The sequence below is a fragment of the Neofelis nebulosa genome, chromosome 5 (assembly GCF_028018385.1).
Source record: "Neofelis nebulosa isolate mNeoNeb1 chromosome 5, mNeoNeb1.pri, whole genome shotgun sequence".
In the NCBI taxonomy this organism is placed as follows: Eukaryota; Metazoa; Chordata; class Mammalia; order Carnivora; family Felidae; genus Neofelis; species Neofelis nebulosa.
The window spans coordinates 11,221,737-11,245,051 of record NC_080786.1 but is presented as its reverse complement, the minus strand read 5'-3'; the positions used below and the strand labels follow the sequence as shown (position 1 = coordinate 11,245,051).

Sequence of the window (23,315 nt, the reverse complement as noted above, 5' to 3'; positions counted from 1 at the left end):
TTTAAAAATAAAATCTTTAAAAACAAAAATAAAAAGGAAAGTGGGTAGGTTAGGGTATGCTTGTAATTAACCTGCAAATCTGAGATGCCGAAATATCTAATGAGGGTTGGGGAGGGAATAATAACAGTGCGTTACTTCTGCTGAAAACAGAACAAGCTGACAGGACTTTTTTTTCTTTAATATAATTTATTGTCACGTTAGCTAACATACAGTGTATACAGTGTGCTTTTGGCTTGAGGAGTAGATTCCCGTGGTTCATCGCTTACCTACAACACCCAGTGCTCATCCCAGCAAGTGCCCCCTCAACGCCCATCACCCACTTTCCCCTCTCCCCCACTGCCCTTCAACTCTCAGTTTGTTCTCTGTATTTAAGAGTCTCTTATGGTTTGCCTCCCTCCCTCTCTGTAACTACTTTTCCCCTTCCTTTCCCCCCATGGTCTTCTGTTGTTTTTCAAATTCCGCACGAGTGAAAACATATGATATCTGTCCTTCTCTGACTTATTTCACTTAGCATAATACTCTCCAGTTCCATCCACGTTGTTGCAAATGGTGAGTTTTCCATTCTTTCTCGTTGCCTAGTAGTCACTATGGAAAACAGTATGGGGGTTCCTCAAAAAATTAAAAATAGGGGCGCCTGGGTGGCACAGTCGGTTAAGCGTCCGACTTCAGCCAGGTCACGATCTCGCGGTCCGTGAGTTCGAGCCCCGCGTCAGGCTCTGGGCTGATGGCTCGGAGCCTGGAGCCTGTTTCCGATTCTGTGTCTCCCTCTCTCTCTGCCCCTCCCCCGTTCATGCTCTGTCTCTCTCTGTCCCAAAAATAAATAAAAAATGTTGAAAAAAAAAATTAAAAAAAAAAAAATTAAAAATAGAATTACCCTATGACCCAGCAATAGCACTGCTAGGAATTTACCCAAGGGATACAGGAGTGCTGATGCATAGGGGCACTTGTACCCCAATGTTTATAGCAGCACTTTCAACAATAGCCTAATTGTGGAAAGAGCCCAAATGTCCAGCAACTGATGAATGGATAAAGAAGATGTGGTTTATATAAACAAGAGGACGGGGTTTTAAATGAGGAAGAACTGAGATCTTATCCTGAAATACTATTATGAGCCACAAGGAAAAAAACAACAACAACGTCCTCCACAGAAATCACTAAGAATAAGATCACAAAACACAAGTTGTGACGGTGGCTTGAGTACCAAAGGAAGAACCTGGCTAACTTCCCTCTCTTGTCTACTCACTCAATGCCCAACATGTGTTATTATCTCGAAGCCATAGAGCACTTCTAGAAAGGCTTCTTGTACTCAACTGCCACATAGGGTAGAAACAGGCAGAAGCCCTTCTGTGTCACAGAACTCCTGTGACATAAAATAATCTGCTGCTTAGCTTCCTTCTGAGTGCCAAACTTCAAACGTGTGTGAACCTTGCATTTTCTGTGAGCCTGAGACACGCAGGGATACACAGAGGTTCCCTCACTACACACAGTCTTGCTCAGCAATATTCTGATTGTAGGCGGGAAAGTTCGTAAGGTATAAATTGTCTACCCAGATGCTGAATGCAGGTGTGACTCTTTCAGGGTTCCTGGTGGCTTTGGAGCCCAGAGGGTACAGGTCTATAAGAAGGAACAGCCAGCCCACACTGGTCTTACCTTCTGGCCAATTCCTTTTGCCATTATCATAGCATTGAATCATTTTCATATTAGCTTCACCAACCACCTGGATTATCAAGTCCCTGGACAATACCCAGGACTGCATCCCATCCCCCACATCAGAGACCCAACACTGGGCCCACAGTGAGTGCAATAACCGAGCATGATATGACTGGCGATAGTCAAGCTCTATGAGCTTTCCAGACACAGGCTCGGGGGGAAGGGGAGGGGGGTTCAGGGGATAGACACATACAGTAAAACTACAAGGCGGTGACAATCTAGGGTGCTTGTGATGATTAATTTTGTGCACCCACTTGGCTTAGCCACGGTGCACAGCTATTTGGACAAACGTGATTCCGGATGTTTTTGTGAGAGGGTCTTTGGTGGACTTTGAGCAAAGGAAGATTGCCCTCCATGACGTGGGTGGGCCTCACCCAACCAGCTGATGACCTGAGCAGAACAAAAGACTAACGTCCCCCGAGCAAGAGGAAGTTCTGCTAGTAGACGGGCTACGGGCTTAAACTCAACACCGGCTCTTCCCTTGGTCTCCAGTCTGCCAGCCCATCCTCTAGATGTGGGGCTTGCCAGCTTCTATAATCACAGGAACTAGTTCCTCGAACTGTTCTCTTTCACGCTGTCTCTTTCACGCTGTCTACACAGAGCTGACCCGTGAACAACACAGGGGTCTGGGATGCTGAGCCCCTGCTGAAAATCCATGTATAACTTTTGACTCCCCAAAACTTAACTATGAATAGACTACTGCTGACCAGAAACCTTATTGATAACAGTCGATTTATACGCATTTTGTACATGTGTATTATAGATCGTATCCTTACAACGAAGTAAACTAGAGGAAAAATGTTATTCCAAGCATGAAAATACATTTACAGTACTATACTGTATTTACGGTAAAAATTTACACAGAGGTGGGCCCGTGCAGTTCAAACCCCATGTTGTTCAAAGGTCCACTGTATGTATGTGTGTGTAAACACACACACACACACACACACACACACACACACACACACACCCATCCCACCCCAGAGGTTCTATTTCTCTGGAGAATCCTAATATACCACAGCAACTCTCAAGGTCACCTCTGGGAGGTCACCGGTTTGTGACTTAGCTGCTTATATACTCACTTGACAGCCGTTTCCTCATGGCTTCTCCACCTCGGCATCCAGATGCTTCCTGTTCACACTCCAAAAGGGTGGCTAATCTCGCCCTCGAGTTCCCACCTAAGTCCCCCTCAAATTCTAATGGCCAAACTAGAAGATGAGGCTGGAGGTTGGTCTGGTCAGCTTTGGTCGGGACGGTGGAGTCCCGTGGCACCAAAGTCAAGAAGCTGGTCAACTTTAACCGCTCCAACCACCACCCCTCTTTTTTTAATTGGTAAGACTCCAGCACCCAGTGATCCAAACACTCATTTAAACGTGTCTGTGAGGTAATTCTGGGGGTGTGATTAAAGCCTGTAATCAGTTGACTTGCAGAAAGATAGATTACCTACATAAATCCGGGTGGGTCTGATTCAGGTGACAGATCGGAGGAGCAGAGCTGAGGCTCCTCTGAGGCCACGATAATTTTACGTGTAGATCCTTCTCCAGACAGTGCCTGGCGGTTCCTGCCTGCTTTCCGGTTCTTGGACCTGCCTGGACAGGCCCCATACTTGCACACAAGCCAATTCCTTGCAAGAAATCTCTTCGTATGTATCTCCCACCAGTTCTGTTTCTCTGCCTGCTACACCACTCTTTGTCTTAACCTCCTGCATGCCTCAGTTTCCCATCCGTAAAATAGGGACAACAACAGTATCTACTTCACAGGGATGACTCAAGGACAACTCAAGTAAAACTGAGCATAGTACCCGGCACATAGAAAGGTTCTCATAAGTACAAAACATTATTGTCCTTGCAACTGTCACTACTGTTAGTGAATCCATGCCTTTTTAGAAGGAGTTTATATATTAGTGGGGAGATTAAGAAAAATAATTGTAACAAAGGTATCTGTTAAAAATGTAGGTGGATGGGGCGCATGGGTGGCTCAGTCAGTTAAGCACCCAACTTTGGCTTGGGTCATGATCACGGTTAGTGAGTTCAAGCCCCATGTCAGGCTCTGTGCTGTCAGATTTTCCACTGCTTCGGATTCTCTCTCTCGCCCCCTTTCTCTTTGCCCCTCATCTGCTCTCGCTCTCTCAAACATAAACTTTTTTTAAAAAACGTAGGCAGATAAAGTGTACCGCAAATTAAGAAAAGAAATACCTAGGCATGTCTGGGGCAGAGTGGAAGGTGGCATCCCAAGTGCATAATACAGTTGGGCCCGAGTTCAACACTGCTTCTGCTTTGGGACCATAAATCTCCTAAGAACATGCTACAGGGCAAGAAACTCCCTCCTTCAGCGAAAGCTTTTAACCAGGTCAATGGAGGATTGTTTCCCAGTGGCTAGGATCGTGCTAGGTGTTGTGCTAAGGGCTGAGGAATAAGGAGGTAAAAAAAAAACAAACAAAAATCCTCCATATGGAGGGACAAGAAGCATCAAATAATAAAGAAGCAAATGCCTAATTCCCAAATGTAACAAGATAGTAAAAGAAAAGGGCCTGACAAGGGAAGCAAATGAGAGAAAAGAGGGATTTGCATTGCAACCAGCTAGGCTAGAACCTCTTTGAACAAGTGAAGCATAACCCTGGTGAGGAAGAGGAAAAGTACGAACGCTCCCAGCTTCCTGGGCGACCAGGCACTTATTTCTCCTGTGGTTAAGTTTGCCCTCGGCCTCCCCTATCGTCCACGTTCCAACAAGCCATGCCCTGAGCGGGCTGAGACCCCAGACCATCCTTCTCCCAGGGCAGCAGCTTGGGAGACCGCTTGAAGGTCGACTGGGGACACGAGCTCATTATTTCGTTCGTGGTGGTGTTCACCTGAACCACTATCGCTGCCGAAATCCAACGACCCAAAACAGACGATCTCCAAGGTGCTCCGTGGACCGCGCGAATGTTTGTTTCAAATTGCGTGTATACAGGGGCTGATGAGGGATTGCCATGGTGGTCATAAATACTTCCTATTCCAAATCCGCTTGCTTCATCATCAATAAATGCTCATCTTACCTTCTACGGTAAATCTGCCCTAATAAAGCACTGTTGAAGTAAAGGATCTATAATATTTCTATTCGAACAACAATCTACTGCTTTTGAACTTTTTTTTTTTTAAAGTAGGCTCCACAGCCAGCATGGAGCCCAATGTGGGGTCCAAACTCATGACCTCGAGATCAAGACCTGAGCAGACATCAAGAGTCGGACACTTAACTGACGGAGGTGCCCCAACACGCTACTGCTTTTAAAAGATTTGGAAACAACTGCTATCAACTAATCCCACATTACAATTTTTGAAAACCGAGGTCTGGAGTGGACGCATTCTGAAAGATGGCAAATTGCTACTAAAAATACATGCACGGATTACCTGTCATCATTTATCCCTCCAAAATGCACAGCAGAACTAACTTAGGACATTTTTTTTTTCAAATAATCATTCTGTTCACACAAAGGAAAAATGCACTTTATCCCCTAAATGCGGTTTCCCTGGTGATGGGATGGCTCGCGTTCAATGCTGCCAGCACCGACGGCTACCTTAAAATTGATCAGCTAATAAAACTCGTTAGGGTGATATTTGACAGTTACCACCTCCATAGCAAAGGCTGTACATGAATCAAGGTTTCTAACCAGGCATTCATGACATCCACGTGCACGAGGATCAAGCCAAACCATCCTGAAGGGAGAGAATACTGAGCTGGGATCATTTATAAAGACGACTCTTTCAGGAAAGGACCTTCCCTTGTATGCGTATTAAACATGCAACTACATGAAGAAACATATATTCACACAGCAGGAACCACATAAACACACATCTGCATAGATTATACTCTGAAAGGTGTATTTAAAACTGTATTAAATGACACGGCCTTGATTCAGTTTACCTACCCAATAAACCAGTGCAACAAACAGCCCTCTCTTCAAAAGGATACGTCCCTGGAAGCAAGCTAACAATAGCTTAAGAGAAGGATAATTCCTACTTGTCAATAAATTACCATTGAAAGCTTAATTAAAACTAAATTTATTCCTCACACATACCCATTACAATTCAACAGCATGACCTTGACCTTTTCTTTCATCAGGCTACAGAATCCAGATATGGTCTCCCCATTGAATTAACTGTATTTTTTTTTTTTAAGTCTCCAATGTCACAACTAAAATTGTTATTTGGTCAAAGACACAAGAACCTGGGCTCTACCAAATTTATTCTGTTTCTCAAATATCTTTTATGTCCAAGCCCATTAGCATATCTGGATTTACAGAAAAAATTTTTAAGTTTATTTATTTTTGAGAAAGAAAGCAGAGGAGGGGCAGAGAGAAGGGGGCGCGGAGAGAGAGAGAGAATTCCAAGCAGGCTCCGCACTGTCAGTGCAGAGCACAGAGCGTGCGTGACACGAGCCTTGAACTCATGAACCGTGAGATCGTGGCCTGAGCCAAAACCAAGAGTCAGATGCTTAACTGACTGAGCGACCCAGGCACCCCAGAGAAATTTTTGGTAGGTACTCTTTCTAGAGAAGTTTCTTATCTCTTATCCAAGGAACAAAACAGTTACAATAAAACCCACGTCCCACACATACACACAAATCTGTGCACATACACAAACATACATGTGCTCTCATGCTTATAGAAACACAGATCATTTCTTCAAAAGTCACTTTTGGGAAACTGTAATGAAGAATTAAAGACGAAACACCTGGAGTCCCTACTTTATATTCTTCTACTCAGTTCATGTGTTCATGCAGACATGTACACACACATATGCACTAGTGTGAACATGTGTTACGGTGGTGTTTTTTCAGGAAGCACCTAGCAAAGAAGGATTTTCTAAAAATCACACTGTACTTGTACCAACTGAACTTGAGCCCATTGAAACAAACATAAGCCAAGTTAAAGCCGGTTATAATGTCACCAAAAGTATAAAAGTTAATACGAGTCAATGCCATCATTTCACTCATTATATGCTTGAACAGTTGAGGGCTCAAATTGATCTTTAAAAATATTTTAGATCCTATTTATACAACCTTTCCAGTGGCACATTCAGGTAGGCTCGCACTATCATCGCTTTCCACTTGGTCACCCAGACATCTAGGAATTACCCCCCCCTCCCCCCGAGCTCTCGGAGTCAGAGGAAACCAAACGAATACCTGACTCAACCCTTGACCGGTCATCATCCACTGCCCACGGTTGCCTAAGCAACCCTTGAATGCCTCCACATTGTTTCTAAAGCACTCCAACTGCTAGAAAATGGGTCTTCAAATCAAGTTGTCCAACCAACACGCCCAGGAGTTGCGCCTGGGCTAGAAGACGCAAGGATGGTTTTTGTTCTTGTTTTTGTTTTTAATGCTTTCCGCATAAAACTCCAGCCTGGCACATAGTAGGTGCTCAGTGCCTGTAGAATGGGTGGACAAGTGATGGGGTGAGCAAGCTCACAATCGAGGGCAGTGCTATCTAAGAAATGTAACGCAAGCCACAAGTGGGAGGCATGTAGGCAGGCACACTTCAAAAGGTAAAATGAATTTTAATATATTTAACCTAACAGAAAACATTTTCATTTCTACTTGCAATGAGTATTAAAACATTATTAATGAACTGTTTTACCTTCTTCGGTACTACTTCGAAATCTAGCGTGCATTGTACTTTTACAGTACATCTCAGTTCAGACTAGCACATTTCAAGAGCTCATGAGCCCCATGTAATGGCGGCTCCCCCAGAGAAGAACGAAAGGGATAGAGTAGTTCCATCACGGCAGAAAGTTCTACATGGGCAACATAACCTCCCAACAGAGGGAGGCAGCAAGCACATGGTGGGGATGAGCAGGCATGCCGAGGGCAGGACATAGAGATGGACAGACTACGGAAGGCCTTGTTTGCCATGCAGAAGAGTACAACATTTATCCTATGGACAGCAGGGAGTAAGAAGGTGACAGGATTAAAAAATCAGTGGTAGGGCGCCTGGGTGGCTTAGTCGGTTAAGCATCCAACTCTTGATTTCAGCCCAGGTCATCATTTCACAGTTCATGAGTTCAAGCCCATATTGGGCTCCATGCTTATAGCACAGAGCCAGCTTGGGGTTCTCTCCCTTTCTTTCTCTCTGTGCCCCTCTTTTCCCCACATCTGGCATGCCTTCTCTCTCTCTCTCTCTCTCTCTCTCCCCCCCACCCCCTCCAATTAAATAAACATTAAAAAAAAATTCTTTAGAAGAAAAGGTCAGTGGCGATCAGTGGTTTAAAAACACACAAATTCATAGGCTAGAATCAATCCACGATGAATACTCTTCCACTTCAAGATAAAATATTAAAAACAAGGATAACGCAGTAGGTTTTTCATAAAACTAAAGTTACTCAGTGTAATGAACGATTCTTTATTCAGAGATTATAGGCCTTGGAGGTGGTGATAGGAGAGGGTAGTGAGGGGATGGGGGAATTAAAATGTGCTCTTATGAGATGGTAGTAACTACAGATTGTCACTATGCTTTAAAAATGTCCTTCCTGGGGCACCTGGGCGTTCAGTTGGTGGAGCTTCTGGCTCAGGTCATGATCCCCATGTCACGGGATCGGGCCCCCATCAGGGTCCGTGCTGAGCTTGGAGCCTAGTTAAGATTCTCTTTCTCTGTCTCTCTCAGCCACTCTCCCCAACTCCCCTCTCTCTAAAATAAAAATAAAAAATAAATAACAAGTAAATAAATAAATATGAAACAATTAAATTAAAATACCCTACTGGCCAAATTTTAATAGTTGCAACATTATGCTGCTTCCAAAATTCTATTTCTAAATTTTAGTTTGTAAGTCAAATCCAAAATTCCAGAACCACTGGTTTGAAGCAATTTCTGGACTTTATTAAGAGGGACAGAGGGTCCAGTGTGCTCATATGCTCTCATATCCTGATTTTCTTATTTCATACACATATCCATGCAGTACTAACGCTTACACATGACTTTTATCTTAAGCTGCTATATAGTAATTCAGTATATTATGCGAATCATCATTTGGTCATTTCCGTGATGTTTTGTGCTGGATACATTGCTTTATTAGTATGAACAGCTTTACCCAAGTTAACTTTCTTCCTCCAACCCCGACTCCACAGATTACTTCCTCAGAATACAGTTCTCAACAGGGAATTTATGGGTCAGTGGTAATGAACAGCTTTGTTTTGTGTTGAGTCCTTCTTATAGAACACCAGGCTGTAGCAAAAAGACAATACACAGCATTATCAAGTATTTCTTAACAGCCTAACCTATAATGGGCTATAATCATTTTTGGTACTTTGATAGACAAATGACTCTTATTTTTCATTGCTGTTGTTTCAAATTCCTTATATTCATTCCTCCTAACTAATGAAGACTTTGGGTACTGTCCTTTGAGGTCTCAATTCTTTTTATTTTCGATGATAACCATTTAATCTTCAAAACTGTCCCATTATCTGCACCCATGCTATGGAATCCCATTTAATATTTATTCTATTGCCTGTGGCCAAGCTATTTTTCTTTTTTTTTCCCCCTTCCGATATTCAGGCACATCTGTCTCGTGTATGATGATTTTCTTCATTGCTTCGGTGGTCACCAGTTTATCTTCCCTATACAGCTGGGCTAAAAATGCTATTCCATTTTCCTCTAGTTATTTTATAGATAAATACAGTGGAATCCAAAACCAAGGCCTTTACACTCTGAAATTAACATATTTTAAAACCGCAGAACTTTCGGGGCACCTGGGTGACTCAGTCGGTTGAGCGTCCGACTTCGGCTCAGGTCATGATCTCGCGGTCGGTCTGTGGGTTCAAGCCCCACATCGGGCCCTGTGCTGACAGCTCGGAGCCTGGATCCTGCTTCGGATTCTGTGTCTCCCCATTTCTCTGCCCCTCCCCCACTCATGCTCTGTGTGTCTGTCTCTCTCTCTCTCTCTCTCTCTCTCTCTCTCTCTCTGTCAAAAATAAACATTAAAGGGGCGCCTGCGTGGCTCAGTTGGTTGGGCGTCCGACTTCAGCTCAGGTCATGATCTCCCGGTCTGTGAGTTTGAGCCCCGCGTCGGGCTCTGTGCTGACAGCTCAGAGCCTGGAGGCTGCTTTGGATTCTGTGTCTCCCTCTCTCTCTGCCCCTTCCCCACTCATGCTCTGTCTCAAAAATAAAATAAAAATAAATAAATAAATAAACATTAAAAAAAATTAAAAAAAAAAAAACTTCAGAACTTTCTGGTAGGAGTGAAATATTCTCCGATAGTTCCACATCATAAAATGACAGATGTCCCCAAATAGGTACTGTTCTCCAATCAGGAGTGAAGCTGAACAGGACATCTGAGAATCAGAACTTTTAACTCTTCCCTCAGAGGCATCCAGCACCCTACAATTCTCTCAACTGCCGATGTTTATACCTAGGTCTCAACAAGCTCACTTAAAATTTGACTTCAGCACAAAAGATCATTGATAGACAAAAGCAATGGCCCAAAGAAACGACTGCCCTGGAGTACAAACACCAAATCACTATAGCTATGGAGGTATTCCACCTCTGTTTCATATAATGAAATTTCATGGGCAATTTTAGGAATTGCCCCTTATAGGTGGAAAAGGTAGAGGAGAAAACAGCAGGATAGAGAAAAGAGAGGGGCACCTGGGTGGCTCAGTCCATCAAAAGTCCTACTCTTGATTTCAACCCAGGTCATGATCTCATGATTCAGGAGATCAAGCCCTGGGTCCGGCTCTGCACTGACAGTGTGGAGCCAGCTAGGGATTCTCTCTCCCTCCCTCCCTCCTTCCCCACTCACTATCCCCCTCTCACCCTCCCCCTCTCTCAAAATAAACTTCATTTTTTTTTTCTTAAAGAGAAGTATTTTTTTAATCTTTATTTTTGAGAGGGGGGGGGCATGAGCATGAGCGGGGGAGGGGCAGAAAGCGAGACAAAGACACAGAATCCGAAGCAGGCTCCAGATGCCCCACAATAAACAAACTTAAAAAAATAAATAAAAGAGGGGCACCTGGGCGGCTCAGTTGGTGAAGCACCTGACTTCGGCTCAGGTCATGATCTCTCGGTTCAGGGGTTTCAGCCCTGAATCGGGCTCTGTGCTGACAGCAGGGAGCCTGCTTAGATCCTCTGTCTCCCTCTCTCTCTGCCCCTCCCCAACTCCTGCACTGTCTCCTCAAAAATAAACGTTTAAAAAATAATTTAAAAAATTAAAAAAGAAAAGAAAGAATGTTATGTAATTGTTTACAAAGCTTAGATCATCCTATACAACTTCTACTTCTCTATGTATGTAACTTATACAGAAAAAATAACCCAGAAGTCAATTTCTTGAAAGCTTAAATAATGGTTATCTTTATTAAAGGATGTAGGATTATGGGTAATTTTGATTTTCTTCAGACTTCTTGCGCAATATGTACTTGCATTACTTAAGAACATATTTTTATTCTTGTAAACATGAGATTTTTTAAATGCAGGTAGGGGGCGCCTGGGTGGCTCAGTTGGTTAAGCACCTGACTTCGGCTCAAGTCACGATCTCGCGGTTCTCCAGTTCAAGCCCTGTATCTCCATGTTGACAGCTCAGAGCCTGAAGCCTGCTTCAGATTCTGTGTCTCCCTCTCTCTCTCTGCCCCTCCACTGCTCGCACTCTGTCCCTCTCTCAAACATAAACGTTAAAAAAATACATAAAAATAAAAATGGAGGTAGAAAAGACTTTGACATTGTACCAAATCATGCGCTACTCAAAATTAAGCTAAGGTACCTCAACTTTTATTTAGGCCACAGCTCATTCAATACAAGCACTCCTGCTTCTCTTCATACATTCCAGGCTTCGTAGCATCACTTGTAATTCTATCAGAGATTCATTATAAAAGAATTCCCAAAATACCATGAACTTTCAGTCAGCCTTTTCTTTCTTAGGTTGTAGTCTCTTACATACTTGCAAAAAATAACCACAGTGAGGTTTACATAAAAGTGACTACGATGGTGTTGTGGTCAAGTTGTTTTTTAAGTCCTTGTTTGTTAGATAAATATTGAAGCACTTACTGGCAATGATAAATTGATATAATATTTATGATTTCCTTAAAATACTCCAGCAAGAAAAAAAGTGGTAGAGGGGAAAGAGATAAAAGAAAACAACAGAAAGTTGGAAATACTGACTGCGTGATGGGTGCCATTATTCTCTTCTACTTCTGTGTACACTGTTTCTGTAATATAGTTTCTTTAAGATGCTTTGAAAAATGAAAAATATATACAAGTGTGCAACAGTTCCTCATATCATCCAGTGTATCAAAGTCAAGCTCATAGCCACTGTTTTTTTTTTTAAACATCAGGGTGACTATTTCAAAGACAGCATTTGACTCTGTACCTTTTCTTTATTAGGCAATACAGAGAACATACATGCATAAATCTACCAAGAGAAAAAAAAAGTCTTTGATCTGCATCAAAAGATTTGATTCAGTGGGGCGCCTGGGTGGCTCAGTCAGTTAAGCGTCCAACTTTGGCTCAGGGCATGATCTCACAATTCATGGGTTCGAGCCCCGCGTCGGGCTCTGTGCTGACAGCTCAGAGCCTGGAGCCTGCTAAGGATTCTGCGTCTCCCTCTCTCTCTGCCCCTCCCCTGCTCACACACTCTCTCTCTCTCTCAAAAATAAACAAACACAAAAAAAAAATTTAAAAAAAAGAAGAAGAAGATTTCAGATTTTCTGCCCTGGGTCAAAGTCCGACCAAGACGGCCGGCTGACACGGCCCTACTCAGCTCATGACATTTAGGAAATAAACTGAGATGTGTGCTGACTTGGGCAACAGACCCTGTGCTAGGAGACCCATTCTGCCGCTCGCCTGGGGCCAGGGCTCCACTGCTACCCTAAGAGGGTGGGCTGGTCCACACACAGGCCGGCTGCAGGGCAGAAGCCTCAGCACTCAACCCAAGCTGGGCGACCCAGACCAACATCGGTTAGTTCACATAGTCCATTCTTGGTACCCGTTGCAAAGTATGGTACAAACATTAAGGAACCGGGATCCCCAGACTGAGGACTTCCCAGTGTGTCAAAAGTAAAAATGAAGCACAGCCCCCATGGGTTCATAAGGCACCGACGGCTGAAGGGCTTTCAAGTGCATGCCTCTGACCTCCCTTGAGAGGAGACGAAGGCCTGTGTTATTTCCACTCCCCAGATGCAGAAACCCGGGTTCAGAGCTTTGAAAGACTTGCTTCCAAACAGTCTTTTGACTCCAAGGACAGTGCTCCTTCACAACCCAGCACTCTACTAGGAGTGGTCTGTGATGGGAAGACCAACGTGGGCACCTCGCGAGTGAGGCCAGGCAGAAGAAGGTCTCACTTGGGGCACCTGGGGGGCTCGGTCGGTTAAGCGTCCGACTTGGGCTCAGGTCACGATCTCACGGTCCGTGAGTTCGAGCCCCGCGTCGGGCTCTGTGCTGACGGCTCGGAGCCTGGAGGCTGCTTCGGATTCTGTGTCTCCCTCTCTCTCTGTCCCTGCCCTGTTCGCACTCTGTCTCTGTCTCTCAAAAAACGAATAAACGTTAAAAAAAAAAAAAAAAAATTTTTTTTTTTTTGAAGAGAAAGAAAAAGGTCTCACGCGCCCTGAATTTCCAAGCCACCTCGGTCGCATCCTGGCCGCCCACGACTCGCGTGTGTACGGCCCGTTCTTGGCTATGAGCACAGAGACATTGATACTGCTTCCTTGTGCACCCATGCACCTGCGGGCGGGCTTCCTCTGCTCTCAGAGCTCTGACGCGTCTCCTAACACCTCGCTTCGCCTAAGACACAGAGGCAAATTATTTTTTCTACCACCAGGAAGCGTGTCACGCCCGTGGGGCTGGGAGGCCGCCTTCTGGCGTCAAGATGGCACACAGGAAGGGACAGTGGCGGCCCTCAGCGCCCAGAGACCACTCCACCTAGTAGGAGAGCAAAGCCTACCTCTCTGACTTCGTGAAGCTGGCCGGGATACTGACTCTTGGCTCTTCGGGCGGCTGCAGGCGACTTGTGATGCGTGACTGTGACAACACCGGGGGCCCCCGCGCCGAGGTGTCTCTGGCTACAGGGAGACGCAGGATTGGGCGTTCCGTGGGGGAGCAAAGTGAGACTGCGGCTTCGGGAACTTGGAGTCGTCTAGAATAAGCAACAGGTGTCAAGACTCAGCAACCGACCTGCAGAACACAGCCAAGTGCTGGCTTCCATTTATTTTGGACCCTCAATCTTCCCCCCTTCGTCCATTTAGAGGGGTGAAGGCGTAGGGGAAGGAGAGGGACACGACACGCCCCAATCCCACACTCACTTAGAAGAGGCCGTGTCCGTAATTATCCTTCCGGCCTCATCTGCAACTGTGTCTCCTGCCCTACTCTATTGGCCACGAAAAGCTACTAAGCCCCCCAGACGCCACAGACTCTTACGATCTGTGCCTCTGCGTATATGAGCAACCCTTCCTGGAAAGCTCTTCCCCCTCAAGGCTGGCCAAGTTCATCCGAACCTTAAGGCTCAGCTCTGTTTTCTGATACGTGAGGCATCTCCCTGTCTGCCTCAGCCTCCCCGCTGTTCTTATTCCTCTGCATCGAGATTATGTTCATCATAGAGCCGCCTTCCTAAGAGACTGTTTCAAACCCATCTTTATATCCCCAAGAACTGGCGCGTAATGACTTGCCCCATTTATTAGGTACTTAATAAATGTCTGCTGCATGACTGAATGTACCAAGTTATCCACCAATCAGTCCCCATTTGTCAGCACAGAGCTCTTATTTCACCCTAGAGGAATATATAGTCCAGGTAGCAATTTACTATGGGAAAAAGATGGCACCTCAACCTAGTGGAGATGAACTGTTTCAATAACTGATACTGGGGTAACTGGGCAGCCATCTGAAAAACAAAGTAGGCTTCATCTCCCAGATCACAGACCCCGAATGGATCAAAGACTTCAAACAAACAAACAAACAAACAAAAAAGAAAAAACAAAAAAACAGAAGTGCCTAGGTGGTTCATTCAGTTAAGCATCCAACTTTGGCTCAGGTCATGATCTCCCGGTTCGTGGGTTCGAGCCCCGCGTCGGGCTCCGTGCTGACAGCTCGGAGCCTGGAGCCTGCTTCAGAATCGGTGTCTCCCTCTCTTTCTGGCCCTCCCCCTGCTCACTCACTCACTCTCTCTCTCTCTCAAAAATAAATGAATATTTTTTAAAAAGGCAGAAGAAACCTGGAGCCTTGGGGTAGGGAAGGCCTAATACCTCAAATCCAAAAGCCATAGAAGAAGAGCTCAACAAATCTGATTATCTACAAATTAAAAACTTCTGCACAGTTAACAACCTTTAAAATCCCACTCCCTCGGGGGCACCTGGGTGACTTGTGTGGAAGAGTGCACAACTTGATCTCAGGGTCATGAGCCTGAGCCCCAAGTTGGGTGTAGAGACTGCCAAAAAAAATAAACTTAAAAAAAAAAAAAAAAACATTCCTACCACCAACGAAGCCAAACAATAAACTAGAAAAAATATTTTCAACTTGCTTCAAAAGCCTCATCATTGTACTTTATAATGAGGAACGGAAATCCTAGGGATTGAAAGGAGCACCCCAACTGTTCAAACGGGGCAAGATCTGAACAGACAGTTCACAAAACATATAAAGCGCTTAAACCATATGAAAAGATGTTCAACTGTACTTGTAAATTCAAGCGCCACGTTTAGATTTTGTCCATCAGGTTGGCAAAGAGCCAAAAGTTTGAGCACACTATCTGTTGACAGGAACAGGTTTGTGGGCCTATAAGGTGACAAAACCCCTGAGGAGGGCAGTCTGGCAATGCGTGTCACAGTTACAAAGGCAGTTTCCCACGACCCACAATGCCCTGCTTGGGAATGTACCCTCCAATATGGCTGCTTGCAGGGAAAATGGCCTTAGTAGCAACCAGTCACCGCAGAAAGATATTTAATGCAAAGGATGGGAAACAAGCCAAAGGCCCATCAGTATGGGACCGGTTAACTAAATAATGGTACACCTACATAACCGAATACTATAGCAAGGTGTGAGAGAATAAGGAGAATGGTTTCTATGAGCTAGTCTGGAAAAATATCTCTAGGCTACAGAGTTAAGGGGGAAAAAAGCAAGGTGCAAAACTGTTGCACAGTATGCAAAGTTCTGCATCAAAATGTGGGAAATGAGTATTTTTATTGTTATTTACTTACAATGATTTGTTTAAAACATAAAAAGTACTTGGGGCACCTGGGTGGCTCAGTCCAACTCTTGATTGCGGCTCACATCACGATCTGATGGTTCACGAGTTCAAGCCCTGAATCGGGCTCTGCACTGACAACTCAGAGCCTGCTTGAGATTCTCTCTCTGCCTCTCCCCCACTTGACTCTCTCAAACTTAAAGAAAACTTAATACTTAAAAAAAAAAACATAGAAACACTCTAGAAGGATACACACAAAACTAAAAAATGGCTACTTATTTGTGGAGACACAGGGAATGAGAAGAAAGCAACAGAGAGCAAAGGAGACTTCTGGCCACATGGTTTTTTATATTCTTTCATTTTCAACCATGTGAATGTATTACTTACCCAAAATTTGCTAAATTCTACATACCATTTACATTCTACGTGTTCCTGTCCTTCATTTCAACTTGAGAGAAGGCAGTTACATGGTATGTTGACTTGTGCCAATTTCTGTATTTCAGTTATCAAGGATTTAATGAACACCTACTATGTGCCAGGGAGAATATCTACTATGGGGTCTCCAGGAGAAACAGGAGGTGTATGAGATAGTCTTTCATCACCGATGCTTTATAGTATTGCTGGAGATGCAAGAGACCCAGACAGGGACATGCACACACACAATAAGAAAGTTCACAGCAAGGTTCTAATTTGGTAATACAGCCAGGAAACGCCAAAGAAGCGAGGAAGAGAAAGGTCCACTAGAGCTGACCTCATCACTGCCAGCTGCTCTGAGAGTGAAGGACGTGAAGCCTGGGCAGGACAAGGGGAGATACAGACGAAATAGGCAACGGTGCACAAATCTACCCAGACAAGCAGTCTTAGCCTTGGGCCTCGGGGAACGGTCGACAGCTATAAAAGCTGTTACATGTTAATGATCTGTAATTTTCAAGCCGCCAAAGGTTTGCGAGTGGGGCATGAGGTAGAGTAGAAATAAGAACTTTCTATGACCCTCCAACATCACAGTAGCTTGTAGAGGTTGTCTGGTTTCAACTGGGATATAATAACAGGAACATAAACACATATGTAATACATAAATATAATATATATATAACATAAAATAAATAATAAAATAAAAAATATAATAATAATAATAGGAAGATCAATAAAGTTGGAAAGCAGTGTGTTGCTTTTAAATAAGCTTAGGTATAGGTAATTGGAGAAGTCTTGGGTCTAAGAATCACATATACCTGGATCACGATATGGCAAGCATCTCCTTTCTGCTTTAGTGTTTTCACTTGGAATGTGAAGGACGAAAGAAGCTATTTCTTTAATTCTTTCATGACAGTAAACTTGCCTAAGCATTAAGAGTCTACTAGCATACATTTTGATTGTTTGGGAGGCTTATCCCAACCCAAGAAAAGGCAGATTTTCCACTGGGCTCTGAAGCCAGCCAGCCAAGTTTCCCTCCCCCAGCTGTACCAGGTTCTAGCTGTGTTGACTTCAGTCGAGTTATTTAAGCTTTCTTATTAAGCATCAATTTCCTAATCTTTAAAAAAGGAATAATAATATTGACCCTTAAAAGCCATCATGAAGATTCAATTAGATCGTGCACATAAAATGCTTAGCATAGTAGGGAACTGTGTGGTCAAAGTTTGTTTCTTTCCTTATATTACTTAAAACTGGATCAATGGAGGCCTTATTGATTTTTTAAATGTTAAGAAGTCACTTAGCTCAAAATCATGAGCGACGGACTTCCTCCTTATTTTTTTATAGGAGCAAAGTGGTGATGAAGTCCAAAATATAATTAAATGCTTACTGGAGACTCTATATGGTCGGCCATTAAGTTGCAAGATTGTAGGGGGAAAAAACAATTCTAGATGCTGAGTAGAACGAGAACCCATTTGAAATCAGAGAGGAAGGCCATTCTGGCAACAGGGGTCCCTGCCTGGGGCAGCACCACTGTAAATGGCGACGAATCAAGAAATTCACCCAGGAGCCAAATCATCCCAGTGTGAACGTCTAACCTCATGGTCCTTACTTACATGGCTGCCACTTGAATTCACAAGCAGTAAATCTGAGTTGAAAAACCTTTAATTTCCCAGTAAGCATGGGATTCCTGCAGTCGAATTCACACCGGTGCCTCCTCTCAGGGTAAATATGAACAAAAAAGTCTCACTCTCGGTAAATTCCATGGGTCACCAGGCTCCGGGAGAAGAGGGGGGAACAGGCAGCAAAGCGCGGCCGCCAGGAACGAGAAGGTTCTCCCGCCACAGCGCAGCCTGCCTGAAATCTGCAGGCTGTGCTTTGTAAATGACGTTCAGCCGTCATACACACTCGTCCCTGCCACTAGCTTAAAATACAACATCATCAGAGTTTGAGGAACAACATGCCAGGGTTTTACGCCAAATGTTTACTTCCGGGAGGGGGACCAGAAATGCCAAGTGTGTCGTCTGTGAAAACCTCGGAGTCGAGGGTAACTGTTTCTCTCCGGGCATAAGATTCACCCTTTACCTAAGCGCCTCAGCCCTGCGCCCCCTCCCCAAACAGCGCCTGCCTGACCGAGGGGGGTCACGCCAAAGAAGAGAACCAGGTACCAGGTAAGATTAAGTGCTGATGCTCAGACCCCGCCCGGACATTCCACACGCAGGCGGGTTTCACGGTAGTCACCCACCTCTCGGCATTTCCTGCGAACCTCATCAGATCCCTGACTTTCCCGAGCTTTCAAGGAAGACAGACATACGCGCTCTGTATTTATTGGCTACAACGGGCATGAAGGAAAGGCATGACTACAAAGAGGGAGAAAGCACCTGAGAGAACATGCGCAACCAGGGAAATCAAGCAACGAGCTAAGAGGTGCGGTCCAGTCTGAGAAGCTCACGGCCCAACCACCGGAGGCCACGGGCAGGCTGGGTTAGGAACACAGTTTCTAAAGTCAAAGGCCCGAGTTCAAATCGGAGCTCCAGCATTCAGGAGCTGGGGGGCCCAGTAAAGTAGCATGGGGTTTCCACTTCTAAAGCTTTTTTAGGTTTCATTTCTAAAATGTTAATAGCAATGGGGCACCTGGATGGCTCCGTTAGCTAAGCTGATTGATTTCAGCTCAGGTCACGATCTCAGTTTGTGAGATCGAGCCCCGCGTCGGGCCCTGTGCTAACAGTGTGGAGCCTGCTTGGGATTCTCTCTCTCCCTCTCTCTCTGCCCCTCCCCTGTTCATGCTCTGTCTCTCTCTGTCTCAAAAATAAATAAACATTAAAAAAAAAATTAAAAAAAAAAAAAAAGGAGACATAGCCTTACCACTTCCTCTACTTGAAAGTAAAAAGAAAGGAAAAGGGGGGCGCCTGGGTGGCGCAGTCGGTTAAGCGTCCGACTTCAGCCAGGTCACGATCTCGCGGTCCGTGAGTTCGAGCCCCGCGTCAGGCTCTGGGCTGATGGCTCGGAGCCTGGAGCCTGTTTCCGATTCTGCGTCTCCCTCTCTCTCTGCCCCTCCCCCGTTCATGCTCTGTCTCTCTCTGTCCCAAAAATAAATAAAATTAAAAAAAAAAAAATGTTGAAAGGAAAAGGAAAACGAAAAGAAAAAGGGAAAAGGGAAAAGAAAAAGGAGAGGAGAAGAGGGGAGAAGGAAGAAAAGAGTAATCATCCTAATTACCAAAAAAAACAAAAACACAGTTTGCTTCAGAGAAAAAGTACATTTAAATAAGATTTCACATTGTCGAAAACTGTATCTGTTATAGAACTTAAAGTGCCTGTAGATAACAACAATGCTACATGGGTACCAAGTAAAGACTTGGTTTAACTAATAGTTTAAGTAAGTAAGGGCTCCTGGGTGGCTCAGTCAATTTAGCCTCCAACTCTTGCTCTCAGCCCAGGTCTTAATCGCAGGGTCGTGAGTTCAAGCTCAATGTGCGGTGTTCAAGCATGGAGCATACTTAAATTAAAATAAATAAATATATGGCAACTTCCCATTAATATTTTGGAATAAAACAGAACCTCAAATTGTAACGACCACTTGCTGGTCCTAAAGCCTTCTTAAAACATGTATTAGGAGTTTATAATTAAGCTTGCTGAAGCTCACATTTAAAATCTAAAAAGGAGCAAGAGGAAAATACAAATACATTTGTGACAGCCACTTCTGTAGAAAACTTTTCTGATGGAAAAAAGTCGCTGTGAGTCAATTAATTATAACAGCATTCAAATGATATTTAATTTGAAACCTATTTTCCTCACGTCCTTGAATTCTTTCACAGTGTAGGGGGAAAAAGACACTATGTTTCAGAATGAATAGCCCAACGGAGACCACCAAACCGGGCCGGTTGCATATTTTGAAAATGTAACCAACTAAGATCTTTCATTACATTCCTCTCTCTTCCTCCAAAATAATAATAATGTACCATTTTTCTAAATATGTGAAAGCTAAGCATAAGAATTGTGATTTATTCCTCTTCTTCCAAAAGTAAGCTTACCTCAATCAACAAAAAAGGAAAATCATTAACAATTTTTAAGACAGTACAATTCAGGACCTTAAAATTACTCAGAATTTTGTTTTCCTGATAGTCAACATCTCAGTGAAAATATATGGTGTTTATTTTTTGTATGTTAAGTAGGCTCCACACTCAACACGGGGCTTGAACTCATGACCCTGAGATCAAGAGTCCCATGCTCTACCAACTGAGCCAGCCAGCTGCTCTAAACACTAATGGTGTTTTTTAAATTAATCTATTCCACTATTTTGCTTAATGGCTGTATATGGACCTTTGCATCTGCCCTGCTTTTGTTTTTTAATTCCATTATCCTAAGCTTACGACAGGTCCAAAGTAGAAATAAAAGGTTTTAAAAACTGGGACATTTTCCAAGTTTATTCCCATGATTAAGTTTTCAAGTATTACACTTTCCTTGCTCGACTTTTCCAAATTCGAGTCTTCTTGCAGTAATCTTTCATTTACTTAGCCTAGGGAATTTCTTCCATTTTCATCTGCAAATCTTTACTATATCATAAACATTTCCCACTAACTTTATACCAATACCCTCTCTTAAAGCACACACACAATTATGTGCCAACATGTGCAAAGAGAAAAAGAATGGTTTTCCCCAGAGAGGCAGTCTCTAGCCGGCTTCTAATCATACCCGAGTGAACCCATGATTATACCTGCAAATGCCAGATCTTTAAAAAAGAGTGCAAGCAAATGCATGTATTTCCATTTCTTGCAAACAGAGGAAAAGAAAACTTGACATTTTAAAGTTTGCTTTGTCTCCCAACATTTTCAGCCCCCAAATAAATGACCTAACAGCTAGTCCAGCCACTCCAGAATCCCTAACCATGCTCCGTCTAGGTCAAGCTTGAAGGTCTCCTGCACTTGGCCCCTTATCACGCACACCCCGCACCGCAACACCCCCCCCCCCCCCAGCTCTCACCATCTTCCCCATCTAACCAGTGGCAGTTTATGTCATTTCAAAACCTCCCACACATCTGCCCTCCTCTCACATACCATTTGTTTGGGAGCTTACAATTCTAGTACCAAGACTCCTTTTTGATGCTTTCTTCTTTTTCTTTTTCTTTTTTTTTTTTTAATATAATTTATTGTCACGTTAGCTAACATACAGTGCATACAGCGTGCTCTTGGCTTCAGGGTAGATTCCCGTGATTCATTGCTTCCATACAACACCCAGTGCTCATCCCAACAAGTGCCCTCCTCAATGACCATCACCCATTTTCCCCTTTCCCCAACCCCCCCCCCCATCAACGCTCAGTTTATTCTCTGTCTTTAAGTCTCCTATGGTTTGCCTCCCTCCATCTGTTTATAACTAATTTTTTCCTCCCTTCCTCCATGGTCTTCTGTTAAGCTCAAATTCCACGTGAGTGAAAACACATCTGTCTTTCTCTGACTGACTTATTTCACTCAGCATAATACCCTCCAATTCCATCCACATTGCTGGAAATGGCAGGATTTCATTCTTTCTCATTGCCAAGTAGTATTCCATTTATATATAAACCACATCTTCTTTATCCATTCATCAGTTGAGGACATTGGGGCTCTTTCCATAACTTGGCTATTGTTGAAAGCGCTGCTATAAACGTTGGGGTACACGTGCCCCCATGAACGGCGCTCCCATACCCTTTGGATAAATTCCAAGTAGTGCTATTCCTGGGTCGTAGGGTAATTCTATTTTTAATTTTTTGAGGAACCTCCACACTGTTTTCCAGAGTGGCTGCACCAGTTTGCATTCCCACCAACAGTTGGATGCTTTCTTCTGAACACATGATGATTCTCTCTTTCTACTGACCAAGCCCCATTCTCCCCTTACTCATGCTGCGGAACTATAGAATTTTAGATCCTCAAAGTCTAGTCCTCTCTTTTTATCGATCTAAAACCAGCCTTACAAAGATCAAATTACACACCTCACTCAAAATTCAACTGAAAAAGCCTGATTCAAGACTCAGTCTCTCCAGGTGACCCTTCTCAATTAAATGAGGATTTACTTATTTAAATGGCGTCCCAGAGTTGATGTTAAAGTATTTGATAGAAAGCAGGAAAGCAGATATCCATTATACATTTCCACTTTTCTTCTTATCCCATACTTCAGCCCACTCACCCATCGTCAGAAAAATATATGCATAACACTCCTTTGAAAGAAGGATACTTGTAGGCCACATTCCCTTGGAACTGGAGATCCTCAAACAAAATAATTGTATTTTATATATGTTGTTTGCAAATCATATGAAACCAAGACTTTTTTATGCCAAGTTGCGATTTTAATTAGAAAAAAAAAGTTTCTGAAAGCAGGGACGAGAAAGAAGTTTCCTTAACTATCTACCAAAAACCTAGAGCACCCACAATACTTAACGTAAAGATGTTTGGCTTCATTGCTTCCAGTTTTAGAAATAAGGCTTCCAGGGGCGCCTGGGTGGCGCAGTCGGTTAAGCGTCCGACTTCAGCCAGGTCACGATCTCGCGGTCCGTGAGTTCGAGCCCCGCGTCGGGCTCTGGGCCGACGGCTCGGAGCCTGGAGCCTGTTTCCGATTCTGTGTCTCCCTCTCTCTCTGCCCCTCCCCCGTTCATGCTCTGTCTCTCTCTGTCCCAAAAATAAATAAAAAATGTTGAAAAAAAAATTTTTTTAAAAGAAATAAGGCTTCCAGTAACATTACTGTTCAACCTAGTCCTGGAGGTGCTAGCCGACAAAACAGGACAAGAAAAAAAAGGAAGAAGAAATAGAAGGGCAGGACGGGAAGGAACAAAAAATGTAACTAGCTATAGATGTGATTTTACAAAAAAAGAAAAAAGAAAACTAATGACTCCAGCAAAGTTGCCAGTTCTTTGCTAACGTGGTATATTACAGAAGCAGCCCAATAAACCAGTAAAGGGAATAAACAACAGGGGGAAAGCAAACATATGGTTAACTTTGTAACCTCAAATGTAAGAAGAACTACAAAACAAGAGAAAACGCTGAAGGAGTATCTCTGCAACCCTGGATATAGAAACGCTTTTCAGGGGGCACCTGGGTGGCT

The 23,315-nt window shown here is 43.8% G+C and overlaps 1 protein-coding gene across 3 annotated transcripts in view; it reads right to left on the bottom strand.

Annotated features, from left to right (window-relative positions):
- The window catches only part of OSBPL10 (oxysterol binding protein like 10), a 313,900-nt gene that overhangs the window by 140,967 nt on the left and 149,618 nt on the right, over nt 1-23,315 (bottom strand). For 2 of the 3 annotated variants that reach the window (XM_058729640.1, XM_058729641.1), the window contains exon 4: nt 13,608-13,799. The exons of the other annotated variant lie outside the window; for it this stretch is intronic. In XM_058729640.1, coding sequence (XP_058585623.1) covers nt 13,608-13,799 — 192 coding nt within the window. The remainder of the gene's footprint in view (nt 1-13,607; nt 13,800-23,315) is intronic. 3 annotated transcript variants of the gene reach the window in all.